We start from the raw sequence: 19057 nt of genomic DNA, 5'->3' as shown, positions 1-19057 counted from the left end.
TCAAAGTGTGTGCCAAAGTGAGGGCAAAGTATTTAATCTCAGAAGGATCCTCATGAATATAGAGAGCTACACACACACACACACACACACACACACACACACACTGACACACACACCATAGTTCACATTTCACACACTGCGCCGACTGGTACGCACATCAAATACCCCCAACCCCGAACCTCCATATTCTGCATGTTGCTCTCTCCTCCTCCTCCTCCTCCTCCTCCTCCTGCTGCTCCTCCTCTTTGTCTTTCTTTTTCTAGGCAGCAGTTTATACTTTAGAGAGACTTTGGTTTAAATTACAGGAAAAGTTAACACATGTTTTTTTCACGAGATTTGATTCATATCTAGTGAACGGAGGCGGGACTTCACCATGTGAGCCATTAAAAAGCTCATATACCTGTAACCAGCAGCAGGTCGGTGTACACAAAGACACACACACACAAAGACACACAAAGACACACACACGGCTGCGCCACTGTGTCTGAGTTTAGCCCAAATGCAACAAAAAATGACCACACAGCCTCTATTTTGATTAATTCAGTATTTCAACATCCTTTGTCATCACAAACCAAAGAACAGACCCTGAAGCACAGGAAGAATCCAGCCTGAGAGGACTCATGTGTCCAGGTCATGACTCACAGCCTGAGTCAGCTGCTCACTGTCTCAGTGAGTCCAAACACAGTTCCCTTCATTCCAACACAACTGTCTCTGGTACAGAGACATGGGACGCAGCGGAAAGAGACAATGAGGGAGAGAGGGAGAGAGACAAAGAGGGAGAGAGACAAGGAGGGAGAGAGACAAAGAGGGAGAGAGACAAGGAGGGAGAGAGACAAAGAGGGAGAGAGACAAGGAGGGAGAGAGACAAGGAGGGAGAGAGACAAAGAGGGAGAGAGACAAAGAGAAGTGAGAAAAAGAGGCAGAGAGACAAAGAGGGAGAGAGACAGGGAGGGAGAGAGACGAAGTGGAATCAGCAGGTGCCAGCGCCCTGTAACTAAGTCAAGATTAAGTCCTGAACACATCACCGTGACCCCGCCTGCTCGTCCACGTGCTCTGCTGCCATGTCACCAACTCCAAACAACGATTCTGGGCATGTTGGTGACAAACACAGAAAATTAAAAACACACCAAACGTCTGATCACAGAGCTCCAGACTGTCTCCCAGCAGGCTGAGGTCCACGCTGTCAGTGAGACCGAGCAGAGAAAACAGGGACGAACTCCAACTCCCAGAATGCACTGGACTGGTTGTTACATCGAACAGCTGATCTGTCACTTTTGAACAGACTGTGTAGGATCTCATGCCCCCCCCCCCTGTTCTGTTAGTTGAAGCCCCACAGAGGTCTCACTGGTGGACTTTTTGTGGCGTTTTGTACTGTTGTCATAACTGTTGTGTTGTTTTTGTTGCTAGGCAACCTTTAAAAATGGCATCAAATGGAGAGTCAGTGAAAATCTGTGATCAATGAGAGAGAACAACCTCATGCAACGGGCGGAGTCACAGCTGTCACATCTGTACGTCTCCAGCGGGAACAGGGGACGGCAAGCGGGGACATGTCTGACGTGTCTGCGGGGACGTGCCTGTTGGGACGTGTCTGCGGGGACGCCGCGACCTGTAAGCGTCCAGCAGTCCTTCAGACTGAAGGTGCGTCTCTGTTGAAGTGTCTGCAGCACACATGCGATCAGAGGCTGTAAGTGTGTTTTCAGTCTTCCAGCCAAACACAACACATCCGAACACACACCCAGCTGTACCCACAGGCTCACATTACGCTGTACATTCCTCTGCGTGTGAGAATGTACGAAACACGATCCTGCAGGGTCACCGTTTGCTGCGGAACACCAGCCTCATGTTGACGGTCTGCAGGGACACACTGCACATGTGCGCGCTGACCTCGCACAGCTTTACTTCAACAATCCTCCGACCCAGAGGACCAGAGGAGTGTACTCCGAACCGCTAAGGCTAAAGCTAACAGTTTATCATGAGGCGACTGTGTGGGTTGGTCAATACTTTGTTAAAGGTATTAAACACCCATAATTAATGATCCTCTCCACCTGAGTCATACATAAACCTGTGGAGGTGGAGTGGAGGAGGGTTTGGGTGGAACAGTGATGATGGAGGTTCACCTCTTGGCCGCTGCTACGCCACTCAAACATGGCGTCTTTTTCTAACATGGCAGAGCCTGTAAGGAGATGCTTTGGCCTCACTTTTGCACAATAGGTGGAAGCAGAGCCGTGTCAGAGAACAGTGTCACAGGAAGCTCACACTTCTTTACACCAGTTTCCACCATGGCTTGCTTTTTAATCTACTTTCATCAAATGTTACACGCTCAGACTCTACGCACGCCTCGGCCCCGTGGTAACACCTCTGTGTGATATGAGAGTAAACTACATACAAACAGATAACAGAGGCAGCAGATGGAAGGACAGGGTCGGTGAATCACATCCTGTCTGAGACGGGTGTAGTCGGAGCATCAGTCCTGCAGCTGGAAGGAGGAGGCGAGCCAGAAACGAGCTCTGATGTGAGCGTGACGGTGTCTGAGGAGACCGCTGGGCGCAGGAAGCAGCAGAGGTCTGTACAGTGAGGGACGGACCGGCGCCTCCCCGCAGCGTGCACGCTCACTTTACATTTCGGATCAGCGTGTTCACGCCAGGGTCAGGCTCACTCCCTGCAGCTGGCAAACACAGCTATCTTAGCATTCACACACACTGCACACATTTTGTGAGTTGAATGTATGACTCACATGCACATGTCCTTCATTTAGGCTGCGCTGCAGTCCTGGGACCACTTGGATCAGAAACAGCACCTGAGGCTGTCGCACTCTGCCAGAAAGTACTGGCTGGGTGTGTTCAGGTTGGGATGAGTTACAGGGTTAGAGTCCTGTCAGGGGTTTGTTCATGAAGACGACTGAAGGATCCTCGAGACAGAACCATCGATCACCTCCCCTCTGGACCCAGAGCCTGAGGAGGGTTCAGCAAGCTGGGAGGAGACCAGCATGGAGGGATTATATTCCCCACCTGATCAGGGTGTCCAGATCCTCCGAGAGGATAAGAGGGGCGCCTGAGGATGATCAGTCTACATTACTCTCAAAGCAACAGAAAGAAGTCAGTGGGTCATTAAGTCATTAGGTTCATATGAAGCTCAGCAGGCTTCAGCTTTTAGCTTAAGATGAGCAGGTTCAGCAGGAAAGAAGAAGAAGAAGCTGTAACAGAGATGAGCTAATGGTGCAGAGCAGCAGCAGGAGGAGGACTGCCTGGAATTCCCCTTCAGTCACACACTGCTGTTAAACTGGGCTGATGCTAAAGCTTCCACCTCCCAGCTGCACCCCAACACCCAGGACCCAGGTCTGTGTGAGGACAGACGGCCTCCTCAGGCCTCTGACCTACACCAGGTCAGAACCAGAACCAGACAGAAGGACCGAACAGTGAGACATCAGCGGTGTCACACTGAGAAAATACGTCCTCACCTAAAAACACAGTCCTGACTCTGTCAGCATGACTTTTCAGGAACAGGCTCATTTATTCCTCACAAAATATGTCCTCATTTTTCAGGTCCAACAGTCACACACACACACACACACACACAGACACACACACAGATCCATACATCATACATCATGTGAATAGTATGTGTATAGAGTGTGTGTGTGCTGAGCCCAGCCCATGTGATTCTGTTGTCACTGCCTGGCTGCAAATGGCTAACAGATGAGTGTGTGTGTGTGTGTGTGTGTGTGTGTGTGTGTGTGTGTGTTCTGGGTGTGGACCCTCTCGGTCCCTCAGTTCATGATTAGTTCAGGGACCTACAGCCAAACGTTACACTCACACATGCAACATTATGCAACATCTGAACACACCGTGCAGTGTGGCGTCCCGTTACTACCTTCACCATCACCATCATCATCATCACCATCTGTTCCCGGGCCTGTCTGCACATGCTCCTTGATGATGTCGTACATACAGGAAGTTGTCACTCATTGGTTTCATGATTTTTTTTTAAAAGCCTCTGCTTGATCGGGCGAACATCCAGAGTGCCCCCTGCAGTGCTGGAGGACAAAAGCAGCTCCTGCATGTGTGTACTCGTTACACCGCTGAGGTGTGTGTGTGTGTGTGTGTGTGTGTCACACACCATCATGTTTTCCTGGATTCAAGGCCATGGGTAATCTCCTCAGAGGAGTGAAGACATGAAAATGACGCGCTGGGAGGAGAAACATTAAATTCACACTCAGGACTTCACCTCCCAGATAATTAAAAAGGACGCAGACAGGAAGGACGTCAGCGTCTTCTGCTGGGAAACAAACCATGAAGAGTCTGGAAACATGTATGCCATCATGGACAGCGTTAGTGAATATAAACCCTAAATCCTTATTAAGATTCAATCGCAGGAAACACACGTCTGATAGTGCTGAGAGCTATCGTTCCTGTTTCTTTTATTCTGCCTGTGATTTCCTGGTACCTTTGCCTTCGTGGACCTTCATTCAATCCAAATCAATCACAGCATCGCACAAACACTGGCCACAGCCAGTACAACACAGTCCTGAGGAAGAAGTAACAGAGCTGGACCAGGAAGACCACAGAAGGACCCCAAACCAGCTACACAACTAACAGAGAGACGAGACTGGACTGATGAGACAAAGATGAACCTTTACTGAAGCGGTGACATGGCTAACACCTGGAGAGAGAGAGAATCTGCTCATGATCCCAACCACACGAGCTCCTGAGTGAAACCCGGTGGAGGTGACGTCATGGCTTCTTCTGGGCCGGGCTCATTAATCTTCGCTGATGATGTAACACATGATGGCAGCGGCAGAATGACCTCAGAAGTCTGCAGAAACATTCTGTCTGCCAGTTTAAAGACAGATTCATCTGAACTGACTGAGATCAGCAGGACAACCCAAAACACACTCAAGGAGTTCATCAGGGACACGACGCAGTTCATGTCCGTACTTTAAATACTGTATACAAAAAGAATGGGCCCTGAAGGATCCAATACTTCTGGAGGGGACTGTATCCTCACACCACACACAGGAACAACGACATGAAACCTGATACAGCTCAATAAAACACTCTGCTGGTCAAACATCACTGCATCACATTTACCTTTGACGTCACCTGAAGGACTGAAGTCTTTTCAGTGGGTCCATGAATGGACAGAGCCGAGCGGCCGGGTCAGCACCACGTGTTCCTCCTGCTGAGAGACGATGCAGCAGGCTGACGGCAGACTTTGTCTGAATAACACCCAGAAAATACATGTTTAGAAAGACCGACGTGAAACTGTTCTGAAAGAGTCGAGGTGCAGTTCAGGGTTACAAATTAAAAACAAAAGATGAAAGTAGCTGAAGTGTTTAACTGTACTAAGAGTGCTAGCACTGTTAGCGGTTAAGAGTAATCTCAGATAACAGACAGAGGTTCAACACACGCACAAGTGTTGTCAGTTTAAACTTCAGCCGAAGTGAAAGTGCTAAAAGTAGTGGAAGTGTGGTGCAGTAAGTGAAAGTACAACGTTTGGAAGAGATGAAAACAGTTCAGTGTGTGTTAACTGTGGAGTGTATGAGTGCAGTCCATGTGGCAGGAGAGGTAAGCTGAACTGTAGAATGATGGAAACAGCTGTAAGCTGAAAGCAGTGGAAGTGTGGAGCTCCTGGAGCAGCAGAGAGCAGAGTGTGAGGTATGAATGTGTCTAATGTGTTCTAAAGACTTGCCTGGAGTAAAGTCAAGACACGCTCACAGCAGTTAGTTAGGATGGAGTCACTGACCCAGATGGAGCCAGAACCCACCCTGAGAGACAAGAGAGGAAGGGAGGGAGGGAGGAAGGAAGGGAGGGAGGAAGGGAGGGAGGAAGTAAAGGAGGAGGGGAGGGAGGGAGGATAGAAGGAGAGAAGGGAGGAAGGAAGGAATGAAGAAAGGGAGGGAGGGAGGAAGGAATGAAGGGAGGGAGGAAGTAAAGGAGAAGGGGAGGGAGGGAGGAAGGAAGGAAGGGGGAGGAAGGAAAGGAGGAGGGGAGGGAGGAGGGCAGGGAGGGAGGAAGGGGGGGATAGAAGGAAGGAAGGGAAGAAGGAAAGGAGGAAGGGAGGGAGGAAAGGAGGAAGGGAGGGAGGATAGAAGTAAGGAAGGGAGGGAGGAAAGGAGGAAGGCAGGGAGAAAGGAAGGAATTAAGGGAGAAAGGAAGGAAGGGAGGAAGGAAGGGAGGGAGGGAGGAACCAAAGAAGGGAGGGAGGGAAGGAGGGAGGGAGGAAAGGAGGGAGGATAGAAGGAAAGGGGGAGGGAGGAAGGAAGGGAGGAAGGAAAGGAGGGAGGAAGGAAGGAAGGGAGGAAAGGAGGAAGGGAGGAATGAAGGAATTAAGGGAGAAAGGGAGGAAGGAAGGAAGGATAGAAGGAATGAAGGAAGGGGGAGATAGGGAGGGAGGAAAGTGAGGAAGGAAGGAAGGAAGGAAGGAAGGAAGGAAGGAAGGAAGGAAGGAAGGAAGGAAGGAAGAGTTGCAGTTGAAAGCGGGCTGCAGAGGGGAAGAGAGAGAAGGTTTTAGGAGAATGGAGGGAGGAGTGATGGAGGCTCACTGAAAAGGTCACACAAAAGTGAGGAACCCCACCCAGAGAGAGAGAGGGTGGAGGGACCAGGAGAGGAGGAAAGAGAATGAGTGGAAGAGAGGAGGAGAGGAAAAACAGGAGTGGGGGAGGAGGGGGAGGACGGTGAGTCCCACCCTGAATGACGGAGGGGATTTCTGCTGAACAGAACCAGTCAGCTCTAACTCCAGCTGGACCTCCAACAGAACCGTCTGCTGTAAACAAACAGAGCGTCTGTTTACACGCGGACGTTTCCTCCAACCAGCAGGAGAACCTCTGAACTCCCCTTCAGTCCTCTCAGGTTCTTCACCACCTTCCACTGCTGCTCGTCTCCGTGTGTTACTGCCCCCTGCAGGCCTGTGGGAGCATGTCATGATGACGATTAGCCTCCAGGCTAACAGTTCGTGGTAAAGCAGAGGAGCTGGAGGGAAATCAGACATTTAATTTAACACAGAAACAATGACTGTACGTTAACACTGCCCTTTGATCAGTGAGGCTGTGAGTGAAACTCCAGCTCGTCATCAGTGACAGACGTGTGGATCCTGGAGCTGAGCTGTGCACCTCGTACTTATTGTTACATGTAGAACATCCATGTTCATCAGATCATGTCAGAACAACTCGGAGGCAGAGGCTGCGTTAAAACCATTGACAGTAAAAACTATGGACAGAGCTGCCGTGACGTCACCCGTTTGTTTCTGAAGAGCCGTTTTGAGGCTCGGTGGGAGGTTCCGGGACGCTCTGACCACCGCCATGTTGGCAGCGTCACGTCAACCAAAAAACAAAGAGGGGGAGCACGAGCGGGGTTTAGGGGGGCGGGCGATCATGGAGGCAGGAAACTCACGCTGTGATACGTCAACTGTCTGTCACTCAAGCGGCAACGCCCATAATTATGCGTAATTTTAAGTCCGAATACAATTGAAACTAGTGAGTTGTAAAAAAATTCACCCCCCGTACAATCGACTCTAGAAGAGAACCTATCATCTGAGACCAGAGTGGTTTTTTTGTACCAGGCTGTAAACATGTTCTTTTCTGCTGTGAAGTCGGCCATTTTAACATGGGAGTCTATGGGAAATTACTCGCTTTTGGAGCCAGCCCCCAGTGGTTGCGGCGTGAATTACAAGTTTTGACACTTCAACTTTGAGCCCCGGATGGTTAAAAGGCAATGATGTGTTCACCTGCTGCCCCCTGCTGGCTGCTCAGATCATCACAGGACAGTGGCTTCATACACAGCCTCCCACTGTCTGACCATCTTGTCCCATTAGGGGGCGCTCTACAGAAAGTCCAGAACATTTACATCTTTTCAGATCAATAAAGTCTCGTTCTGAAACTATCAGTGACGTCATCATGAGCCACTTCCCAGCATGCTCTGCTCTGATTGGACACATCAGCCAGCAGCAGCAGAGCCCCTATAGAGATATAGATCAATATTATATCTGACTAAACTAAAATAAAAATATTACTTTAGCTTCATTAACTCTTGCAGCACAGCGCCCTCTAGCTGAACTTTAGATGGGTTCATCCTGCAGAGTGTGTGTCCTCCTAAGCCTGCAGCCTGTTTGTGTTTTTTTTCTCAGGGACAAGAATGCTGCACAGCCACATGTTTCTTTCTTCTTTCTTTAAAAAACAGGCTCATATCAGTTCAGATCTAGAGCAGTGATAAACAAACAGGACAAATATTCTCATAAATAAAAATATATATTCATCTTCATGTTAAATTAGTGACCAGTCACATCACAGTTCAGCTTCAAAGCAGCATCATGAATCCATGAGTTCACCTGTGGGCCCCTGAGCAAACAGCTGGCTCACACCTCAGGTGTTGTCGGTGAAAACCTGTCCCAGGACGGCGAGCCGAGCGCTGAACGGCTGAACGGGGCAGGACAGCGGCGGCGGCATCTTCCTCTCTCCTGGTTTTAAAGCGATGCTTTCAGATTGGCTGAGTGGTCGCTCCTCTTCTTTTGTGGCGTGCCGTTTTGATTGGCTCTCGGGCTTGTCCCGCGCCTGTGACGGGCCAAGCAGGATGTCTCGGAGCTCCTGGCGGTCCTGGGCGTGGCGGCTGCAGCAGTACAGCGCTGCTGGATCCAGAGGATGAGCTTCTGTGTTAAAGATGAACCCTCCTGCCCCTAAAACACATCGCCCTCCATCACCGCCCTCCTCCCAGGAGCCATCTCCCTCCTTCCCGCCACCGTGCAGGAAGTGGGTGGGGTCAAAGAGCAGGTAGAGGTACTTGATGGTTTCAGCGAGGAAGAAAGACTCCATCCGGTTATCCAGCTGGTGGTCTCGAAGGTCTTTAACCTGAAAGAGTAAAAACATGATAAAAACAGGTCTAAACCTGTTTTACTGCACAACCACCAGGGGGAGCCACTGCCATTGCTGCTGTCACCGAGAATTAAGCAAAATCAGATCTGTTGTGTCCACATGCAGACTGCAGCGCTGTCCTGAGGCCTCCACACAGACTGACAGACAGGCGGACTTACGCTGGCGTATCCACAGGGAGTCTTAGTGATCCTCTCTATGGACTCCAGAGCGTCGAGGCCCAGCTGCAGGTAGGTGTGGTCGTCTGTAGCTCTGAACAGGTACATGGCGCTCTCTATTAACTCTGAAACACACACACAGAGGCTGAGCTCATCAACAATAAGCCCAACAGCAGCAGGAGAAGAGTGTGAAGAAAGACACACTCATGTGGGAAACAATGATTCTGTTAGCGGGCTCACCTGGTCTCAGTGGGTACCCCTCTCTTTTATCCACAGTGTAACCCTGAGGGATGCTGTAGAACTCAGGCAGACCTCCAAACTGCCTCCACACGGAGTAATAGTTCTGGAACGTTCTCACTGCGCTGTCCAGGTTCCCGAGCAGAGACTGACACACACACAGTTCATCAATGAAAAACCATATCCAGGCTGAGTTCAGCTGTGACTGTGTGTCTGTGTGTTCACCTGCAGGCCGGGCCAGAAGGCCTCCAGACTCTGGAACACAGGCATGGTGACGGTCCCTTTGTGCATCTGCACCCACAGGTACCAGTCATCGAACCGAGTGTAGTTCTGAATGGCTCGATCGTACGCTGAGGAAAGACGCCATGCTGTTATAAATCAGATTCACAGCAGGGGGCGCAGTGGGAGCGCAGCATGCTGACTCCTACCCTGGAACATGCCGAGCAGCTCCTCGTCCTGCAGCATGATGGCTCCTTTCACCAGGTACTCAAAGTAGGAGTCCACTCCAGCTCCGATACCGGCGTCCTGAGCCACCCACTTTTTAGACACGATGTCAATATGGTTCCCCACCTGGACAGACAGACAGGGGAGGGAGAGACATGGGTTAGAGCGCAGCTGATTCATCCATTTAAACTGTGTATTTTTGTCCTTGGTGGATCCCACAACTGCTGCATGTTAGCTTAGAGATGCTTTTATTGTTGGCGACTATAAAAAAATCCGTTTCTAGTTGATGTTTGTGCTTAAATGTCCTGCAGGGGGCCGATGATGTGAATGTCTACGGCTGTGCTGTTACAGGCCAGAAGCAGAAGGAAGGACCAGTTACCAATCCTATGTCAGATCTGGTCTTCCACAGTGCTCTCAGTGCTTGGCGAGCTGCATTCTCAAATGCTGGATCACCAGTCAATCGACTCAGAGTGGCAAACTCCAGGATGAAGGTTCCCACGCCTGCGGTGCAGGTGACGGGCGTCTCTGTGGGGCTGACGCCGTTCAGCAGGTTCACCGTGCCATACGGCATCCCGGTGGGAGTCTGAAATGCTGGAAATGAGCAGCTCTTTACTCCTCTGATGGTTTATGGTGCCACAGACACTCTGCTCATGTGTGTGTGTGTGTGTGTGTGTGTTTATACCAGGCAGCAGTTTCCTGGCGGCGTCCTCAGCCATCCTCAGCAACGGTCCTGAACACGGCCAGCCGGGCTCCAGCTGCATCCCTGCCCTCCCTGCCAGCAGGTGGGCCGACAGCAGACCACCCACCACTACACACACATACAGCAGTTTGACAAAAGAGCATTGCATCTGTGTAAAAACCTGGCTCACCTTCCTCCCCTCAGTACCTCTGATGTTGGTTTCAAACACAGATGCATTCACATCAATGTCAAAGTCCACGGTGTCCTGAAGGAGCGACGCCACCCGCTGGAACTCTGTGCTGTTTCCCAAAACCTTCACACAGTCAAAGACAAGACACACACGCCAGAATGCTGTGTGTTAAAGTGCACAATTTAAATTCACATTTAAACTCTGTGTCAGGCCTCACCAGCAGAGTGTCGAGAGCATCGATCAGAGTGAGAGAGAAGCTGTGGAAGAGAGTTCCTTCTGTCCATCAGTGTGAACGCAGAAACCTTTATTTAAGAGTTTTTGAAATAAGCATGCGTTCATGATGACGTTACCTGCCCCAGGTGTCTTGGCCGTCACAGGTGAGTGGGCGGAGCTCGTCGTAGGGGAAGGCGTTGTCAAGGTAACTGTTGTAGGCGTGGTAGAACATGGATTTGATGCGCTGTCTGAGGCAGGAAGCAGGTGACAGTTAGGACCACATATGACATGACACATGACACAAAACTAGGTTAGAAACGCTACCCACATTTCTACAGGGGTTAACTGGAAACACCAGTCAGTATGTACACTGGTGTAGCGATCAATAATTCTAATTACATTTATTGAATGTTATTTTGACATTCTGGATGTAATTATATGGCCATATAATTAATTATGTAATTTACACTTGTAGCATTTTATGCCTTTTATGTTTTTGTAGCATTTTAGTGACTGCACCAGTTCATTCTTCTGTTGGTTCCTACTGCTTGTTTATAATCGGACTCATTTCGGTGACGGACCCTTCGACAACGTTCTTAATGAAGTTTGAACTAAACTGTCCTGAGAGTTGGTTTCTTCCGGAACAAAGAAATATGGAGAGAACAATAGAAAAACAGACTACTGTACAGACTACAGACTAGGTTACAAATGCTAGCCGAGGGAAGCTAACTGTTCGCCTGGGAAGCTAGCCTTGAGATGCTACTGCAGGGATGCTACATTCTAGTCTGGCTATTAGCGAAGATGCTAATCACATAGTACAAGGATGCTACGCTGTGATGCTACCAGGTAACATCTCAGTTTTTATTCATTGTGTAATGTATTATATATATTTTATGAAAAGGCTAATATTCCACAGTGATTTAATTAATAATTCGTTGTAAATATTTTACTATGGGTCAACAATCAAAGTTTCCATTAATTTATTGGATAAAAAATGTTCTCGTTTTTTTTCAGCGGTGGATAAGTCCTCGGAAAGTCCTCGAAGTGTTAGTAGTTAACACTGTAGTGTAGTTATGAGAGCCTCTGGTGCTGAAGGCTTCAGCCGGTGGACCGTCCGAGTGTTTACCTGATGCCAGCCATCTCCTCCTCGGTGAACTGATGAGCCCCCGCATCGTTCAGCAGCCAAAGTATCAGCACCGCGCACACGGGAGCGCGCATGGAGACGCGGACAGAGACACGGAGGTGGACACGGAGACAGAAAACACGGCAAAAGTCCGAGCGGTGCAGAAAACACAGGAGCGCAGGTGGGTTTCTGGTGTTGTTGTGCAGCTGTCAGGAAGCAGGAAGTGAACGATCGGCGCATGCGCATGCCGGTGCGCTGACGAGGGTTTTTGTCGCGTAGCTTCTTGATTGGATGCCGCCGCTGCTGCTGCTGCGCGGCGGCCATATTGCTCCGGGGTTCGTGTCAGGACAGACTCCTCCTCGTGTTTGCGTGTCTGTCAGCTGTTTAAAGATCAACGTGACAGTTAATCACACACTAATACAGTCTTATAACTATATAACATATTTAAAATCATTAGCGAGCCAGAAAATAATCAGTCCAGGTAAAACACAGACACACACAGACAGGCTTCCTCCCATTGTTAATGTTCAGTTACAGTTACACCAGTGGCGGTTCTACATTGAATTACTCCCCGGGCGAAACCCCCTGTGAGCCCCCCCCCCCCCCCCCCCCCCCCCCCAAAAAAAAAAAAAATCATTTCATTTCAATTCAGTTTTATTAATTGAGCGTGTTTTATAATCAGAAATTGTCAGAAAGCGCTTCACAGAGACCCAGAGCCTGAACCCCCAGTGTCAGGAAAAACTCCCTTTTAACAGGAAGAAACCTTCAGCAGGATCCGGCTCATAAGGAAGAACCTTCCTGCTGACAGTCGGCCGAGGTAGAGAAGGAGAAGAAGAAGAGGGAGACAGGACAGAGAGGATAAAGGGGAGAGCCAGAGCAGCATCATGGATGGACATTATAAAAACACAGCACGCAGCATCAGACCACAGTCCTCTGTCTCTCTGCCTGCAGCTCTGCTGTCTGTCCGGTTTGGCCCCAAAACTTCGTTGTTCGGCTCATAATGAACCGAACAACGAAGGCGGTCAAGAAAACTGTGGGAACATGTATGATTCTGGAGTGTGGAACGATCGGAACTGTGCTTTACCTTCGGCAGCGATCTGCTCAGATGTCAGAGTTAAGGAGTTCTGTAAACTGATATTTTCACTAATTCAGTGGAGTCATGAATACACCCACAGATGTGGCACTGCCGAGGCTCTACACAGCACTTCACTGTGGTCTGTTTTCAGGGCCAAATGTGACGCACATTCCCGTCCACACTTCCATGTCCTGGTTTGAGGCCCAAAGTTACTGCAGAGCTCATCATACAGACCTGGCCAGTGTGACAAACATGTTGGAGAACCAGCAGGTTCAGAGACTGGTACCATATGCAGGGAAATCCTGGATTGGGCTTTACAGGAACTGGAGCTGGGCGGATGGAAGCAACTCCTCATTTAGTTACTGGGGAGCAAATGAGCCTAATAATGTTGAGAGAAATGAGAATTGTGTGGCTGCAAACTTTGCAAAATCCGGACAGTGGCAGGACTGGAACTGTGACTACAGGAGAGCTTTTGTCTGCTACAGTGGTAAGCTGTGATTCAGTTAGATCCATTCAGATAGATAGATAGATAGATAGATAGATAGATAGATAGATAGAGCAGGTATGTATTTGCATTGTTCCTCTCTGGCATTAGTTTTAGTGGATCTGTGGGAAACTTGAGTGACTGATTATTTGATAACCAAATGCAGGATTAAGCTGTGCAGATTTACTGGCAGGTTTGGTCCGAGTGATGTTCAGGACAGTTTTTATGTCTCAGCTCAAGCAGAAGCTGAAGGAGCAGGGAGTGAATGAGGACATCAGACTGAGCTGGAGGAAGCAGTCAGACGGAAACGTCTTCCACAAGGACAAAGAGGACTCAAAGAAGAAGAAAGATGAGCTCTAAGTGTCGACATGAGCTGTACATAACACCCCTGTGTGTGTGTGCTAAAACCTGCTTATCTGAGCTCAGCTGAGGTGAACCCATCCTGTTAATCAGTATCTATGGTGGGACCTAAAGAGGGGCCGTGTGTCCTGACCAACCGATTCAATTAAACAGTTTAGTTTGTTAAAAATAAATGCTTATAATTAATAAAAGTCTGCACACGGTTAAAAATGAGCTGTACTTATGCCTCAGAGCTCTGTGTACTTTGAAGTTAGTATGCTAACCTGCTAGCTGTGTTCTTCTGCTAGGCTACAGCGTGGTGTAATGATGGTGCAATGAGCCGATGTAGCTCCACTTATTCCAGCCAGAGAGACAGAGACAGTTATATCTTTGCTTATTATCTTTTCTATATTTGTGAAAATAAAAAGTATGAAAACTGCAGTTTGTGAATTTTACATTTTACATTAGGCCCCGCCCCCTCTGAGTTTGCTTCAGAACATGATGGTGACCTCACTTATCCCCGGTCTAAACAACTGTTCATGTTCCTGATGTGCAAGTTTTCCTTCTAAAAGCTGTTTGCATGAGTCAAATGACACAGAGGTGCAGCACAGGGTTTGACAATCAAAGGACAAACATCTATACGACACCAAAGATGAAAGTGGTGATTACAGTCTAACCAAGAAGTTAGCATCTCCGGTGATCCCTCCATTCAAAATCAGAAACCTCACAGGTTTAGTTCAGCAGGACCATCTTCACTATTGAACACCACTTTATGATGCTTGGAGCTAAAAGCTGATGCTACACTAACTTCTGTCACGTGACCACAACATCAGCACCACCAGGTTTACATGACCTGTTATTTCTGCCAGCTCTTTGCATGAAGTCAAATTAGATAAAAATTTCCCGGTTTGGAACGAAAACATCTTTCTTCCAATGTATCTATTTAAAAACGAGATTTTGTGAAGGCATCAGTCAAACATTTGTGACACTGCAGAGACCAAAGATGGACGTTATTTTTCACACATCGACCTGGCAACTGTAGGTAGCCAGAAGGATGTGGACATGCTGAACAAAGCAGCAGACACGAGCAAAATGGGCTATAGATGATATGTAATGTCACCTTTCCTGTCTCTCTTTCACAATAACTGTACGAGCTGCAGTGACCGTGAAGTAAAGCAATGAATTGATGTTTTCAGCATGCCTGGCTTGGGTTGTTCTTAGACATACAGACTTGGATGTGGTCGGGGAGAGATGTCCACCTACAGAACAGCACTCAGTTCACAAACTGGGCTTACAATGAACCGAACAACAGAGGCGGTCAAGAAAACTGTGGGAACATGTATGATTCTGGAGCGTGAAACGATCGGAACTGTTCTTTACCTACGGCAGCGATCTGCTCAGATGTCAGAGGTAAGGAGTTCTGTAAACTGATACTTTCACTAATTCAGTGGAGTCATGAATACACCCACAGACGTGGCACTGCCGAGGCTCTACACAGCACTTCACTGTGGTCTGTTTTCAGGGCCAAATGTGACGTACATTCCCGTCCACACTTCCATGTCCTGGTTTGAGGCTCAAAGTTACTGCAGAGCTCATCATACAGACCTGGCCAGTGTGACAAACATGTTGGAGAACCAGCAGGTTCAGAGACTGGTACCATATGCAGGGAAATCCTGGATTGGGCTTTACAGGAACTGGAGCTGGGCGGATGGAAGCAACTCCTCATTTAGTTACTGGGGAGCAAATGAGCCTAATAATGTTGAGAGAAATGAGAATTGTGTGGCTGCAAACTTTGCGGAATCCGGACAGTGGCAGGACTGGAACTGTGACTACAGGAGAGCTTTTGTCTGCTACAGTGGTAAGCTGTGATTCAGTTAGATCCATTCAGATAGATAGATAGATAGATAGATAGATAGATAGATAGATAGATAGATAGATAGATAGATAGCAGATGAGCTCTATGCACTTAAAGAGTGAGCTTTGACTTGATGTTATACATAATTTACTGGCATGGTTGAAATAAAAAAGTCATATTGTTCAATAAATCCCAGCTAAAAACAATCAGCATCTGTTCAACAGTGTGTGTAAATGAGCAGGTTACTGTAGAAGCAGATGTGAACATCTTCTTCACAGATGTTGATTTATTTTTTCTAGAGTCGCCTGTTTCAAATCAAGTCACTCTGAAGCTGAAGGTGGTGAAGAATTCCTCTGTGGATCTGAATGACTCTGCTGTGATGGAGGACATGCTGCAGCAGGTATGTACACTCAACAAAAATATAAACGCAACACTTTTGTTTTTGCTCCCATGTTTCATGAGATGGACTTGAAGATCTAAACTTCATTCCAGATACACAATATTACCATTCCTCTCAAACATTGTTCACAAATCTGTCTAAATGTGTGATAGTGAGCACTTCTGCTTTGCTGAGATAATCCATCCCACCTCACAGGTGTGCCACATCAAGATGCTGATCTGACATCATGATTAGTGCACAGGTGTAGCTCAAACTGCCCACAATAAAAGGCCACCCTGAAATGTGCATTTTTGTCTCACAGCAAAATGCCACAGATGCCACAAGCATTGAGGGAGCGTGCAATTGGCATGCTGACAGCAGGAATGTCAACCAGATCTGTTGCTCGTGCATTGAATGTTCATTTCTCCACCATAAGCCGTCTCCAAAGGCGTTTCAGAGAATATGGCAGTACATCCAACCGGCCTCACAACCGCAGACCACGAGTAACCACACCAGCCCAGGACCTCCACATCCAGCAGGTTCACCTCCGAGATCGTCTGAGACCAGCCACTCAGACAGCTGCTGAAACAATTGGTTTGCATAACCAAACAATTTCTGCACAAACTGTCAGAAACCGTCTCAGGGAAGCTCAACTGCATGCTCATCGTCCTCATCGGGGTCTTAACCTGACTCCAGATCGTCGCCGTAACAGACTTGAGTGGGCAAATGCTCACATTCGATGGCGTCTAGCACGTTGGAGAGGTGTTCTCTTCACGGATGAATCTCGGTTTACATTGTTCAGGGCAGATGGCAGACAGCGTGTGTGGCGTCGTGTGGGTGAGCGGCCCATGGTGGTGGTGGGGTCATGGTATGGGCAGGCATCTGTTATGGACGAAGAACACAGGAACATTTTATTGATGGCATTTTGAATGCACAGAGATACCGTGATGAGATCCTGAGGCCCATTGTTGTGCCATACATCCATGAACATCACCTCATGTTTCAGCAAGATAATGCACGGCCCCATGTTGCAAGGATCTGTACACAATTCTTGGAAGCTGAAAATGTCCCAGTTCTTGCATGGCCAGCATACTCACCGGACATGTCACCCATTGAACATGTTTGGGATGTGCTTGACCGGCGTATACGACAGCGTGCACCAGTTCCCACTAATATCCAGCAACTTCGCACAGCCATTGAAGAGGAGTGGACCAACATTCCACAGGCCACAATAGACAATCTGATAAACTCTATGCGAAGAAGATGTGTTGCACTGCATGAGGCAAATGGTGGTCACACCAGATACTGACTGGTTCTGAGTCCCCAGACCGCCAATAAAGCAGAAACAAAATGCACATTTCAGGGTGGCCTTTTATTGTGGGCAGTTTGAGGTACACCTGTGCACTAATCATGATGTCAGATCAGCATCTTGATGTGGCACACCTGTGAGGTGGGATGGATTATCTCAGCAAAGCAGAAGTGCTCACTATCACACATTTAGACAGATTTGTGAACAATGTTTGAGAGGAATGGTAATATTGTGTATCTGGAATGAAGTTTAGATCTTCAAGTCCATCTCATGAAACATGGGAGCAAAAACAAAAGTGTTGCGTTTATATTTTTGTTGAGTGTATTTGCATTGTTCCTCTCTGGCATTAGTTTTAGTGGATCTGTGGGAAACTTGGGTGACTGATTATTTGATAACCAAATGCAGGATTAAGCTGAGCAGATTTACTGGCAGGTTTGGTCTGAGTGATGTTCAGGACAGTTTTTATGTCTCAGCTCAAGCAGAAGCTGAAGGAGCAGGGAGTGAATGAGGACATCAGACTGAGCTGGAGGAAGCAGTCAGACGGAAACGTCTTCCACAAGGACAAAGAGGACTCAAAGAAGAAGAAAGATGAGCTCTAAGTGTCGACATGAGCTGTACATACGTGTGTGTGTGCTAAAACCTGCTTATCTGAGCTCAGCTGAGGTGAACCCATCCTGTTAATCAGTATCTATGGTGGGACCTAAAGAGGGGCCGTGTGTCCTGACCACCCGATTCAATTAAACAGTTTAGTTTGTTAAAAATAAATGCTTATAATTAACAAATGAGCCGATGTAGCTCCACTTATTCCAGCCAGAGAGACAGAGACAGTTATATCTTTGCTTATTATCTTTTCTATATTTGTGAAAATAAAAAGTATGAAAACTGCAGTTTGTGAATTTTACTTTAGAACTCTTAGTCCTGCATGTCGACTGTTTATTCATTTTAATTTGTCCATTGTATGTTTAAAAATAACATCCACTGCGGGCCTAAAATTCTAAGCTGATGTTAGGCCCCGCCCCCTCTGAGTGCACTTAACTGAGTTTGCTTCATAACATGATGGTGACCTCACTTATCCCCGGTCTAAACAACTGTTCATGTTCCTGATGTGCAAGTTTCCTTCTAAAAGCTGTTTGCATGAGTCAAATGACACAGAGGTGCAGCACAGGGTTTGACAATCAAAGGACAAACATCTATACGACACCAAAGATGAAAGTGGTGATTACAGTCTAACCAAGAAGTTAGCATCTCCGGTGATCCCTCCATTCAAAATCAGAAACCTCACAGGTTTAGTTCAGCAGGACCATCTTCACTATTGAACACCACTTTATGATGCTTGGAGCTAAAAGCTGATGCTACACTAACTTCTGTCACGTGACCACAACATCAGCACCACCAGGTTTACATGACCTGTTATTTCTGCCAGCTCTTTGCATGAAGTCAAATTAGATAAAAATTTCCCGGTTTGGAACGAAAACATCTTTCTTGAATGTATCTATTTAAAAACGAGATTCTGTGAAGGCATCAGTCAAACATTTGTGACACTGCAGAGACCAAAGATGGATGTTATTTTTCTCCTCGTGGCTGCAACAGGCAAGTCTTTGAAACCTTTTCTGGATGTTTTCATTTCTGATCAGTGTTTGGATGATTTGTATGATTGAATGTAGACAGATCCATAACTGTTATTCTCCACATTAACAAGCAGCTGGACTGTA

The 19057-nt window shown here is 47.7% G+C and overlaps 2 protein-coding genes across 2 annotated transcripts; one reads left to right on the top strand and one right to left on the bottom strand.

The window, feature by feature from the left end:
- Positions 1-8223: 8223 nt before the first annotated feature.
- Positions 8224-12152, bottom strand: edem2 (ER degradation enhancer, mannosidase alpha-like 2). Its single transcript, XM_028410789.1, has 11 exons — positions 11908-12152; positions 10919-11029; positions 10786-10825; positions 10586-10691; positions 10382-10507; positions 10079-10290; positions 9684-9825; positions 9481-9605; positions 9259-9403; positions 9022-9143; positions 8224-8839 (listed from the first exon to the last, which is right to left on the bottom strand). Exons 1-11 carry the CDS (start codon positions 11997-11999, stop codon positions 8357-8359), a joined length of 1704 nt encoding a protein of 567 aa, XP_028266590.1. The 5' UTR covers positions 12000-12152; the 3' UTR covers positions 8224-8356.
- Positions 12153-15386: 3234 nt separating this feature from the next.
- LOC114439070 (macrophage mannose receptor 1-like) lies at positions 15387-18041 on the top strand. Its single transcript, XM_028410810.1, has 3 exons — positions 15387-15660; positions 15957-16057; positions 17819-18041. Exons 1-3 carry the CDS (start codon positions 15426-15428, stop codon positions 17942-17944), a joined length of 462 nt encoding a protein of 153 aa, XP_028266611.1. The 5' UTR covers positions 15387-15425; the 3' UTR covers positions 17945-18041.
- Positions 18042-19057: the final 1016 nt, after the last annotated feature.

The sequence above is a fragment of the Parambassis ranga genome, chromosome 7 (assembly GCF_900634625.1).
Source record: "Parambassis ranga chromosome 7, fParRan2.1, whole genome shotgun sequence".
In the NCBI taxonomy this organism is placed as follows: domain Eukaryota; kingdom Metazoa; phylum Chordata; class Actinopteri; family Ambassidae; genus Parambassis; species Parambassis ranga.
This window is presented reverse-complemented; position numbering and strand designations above follow the sequence as displayed.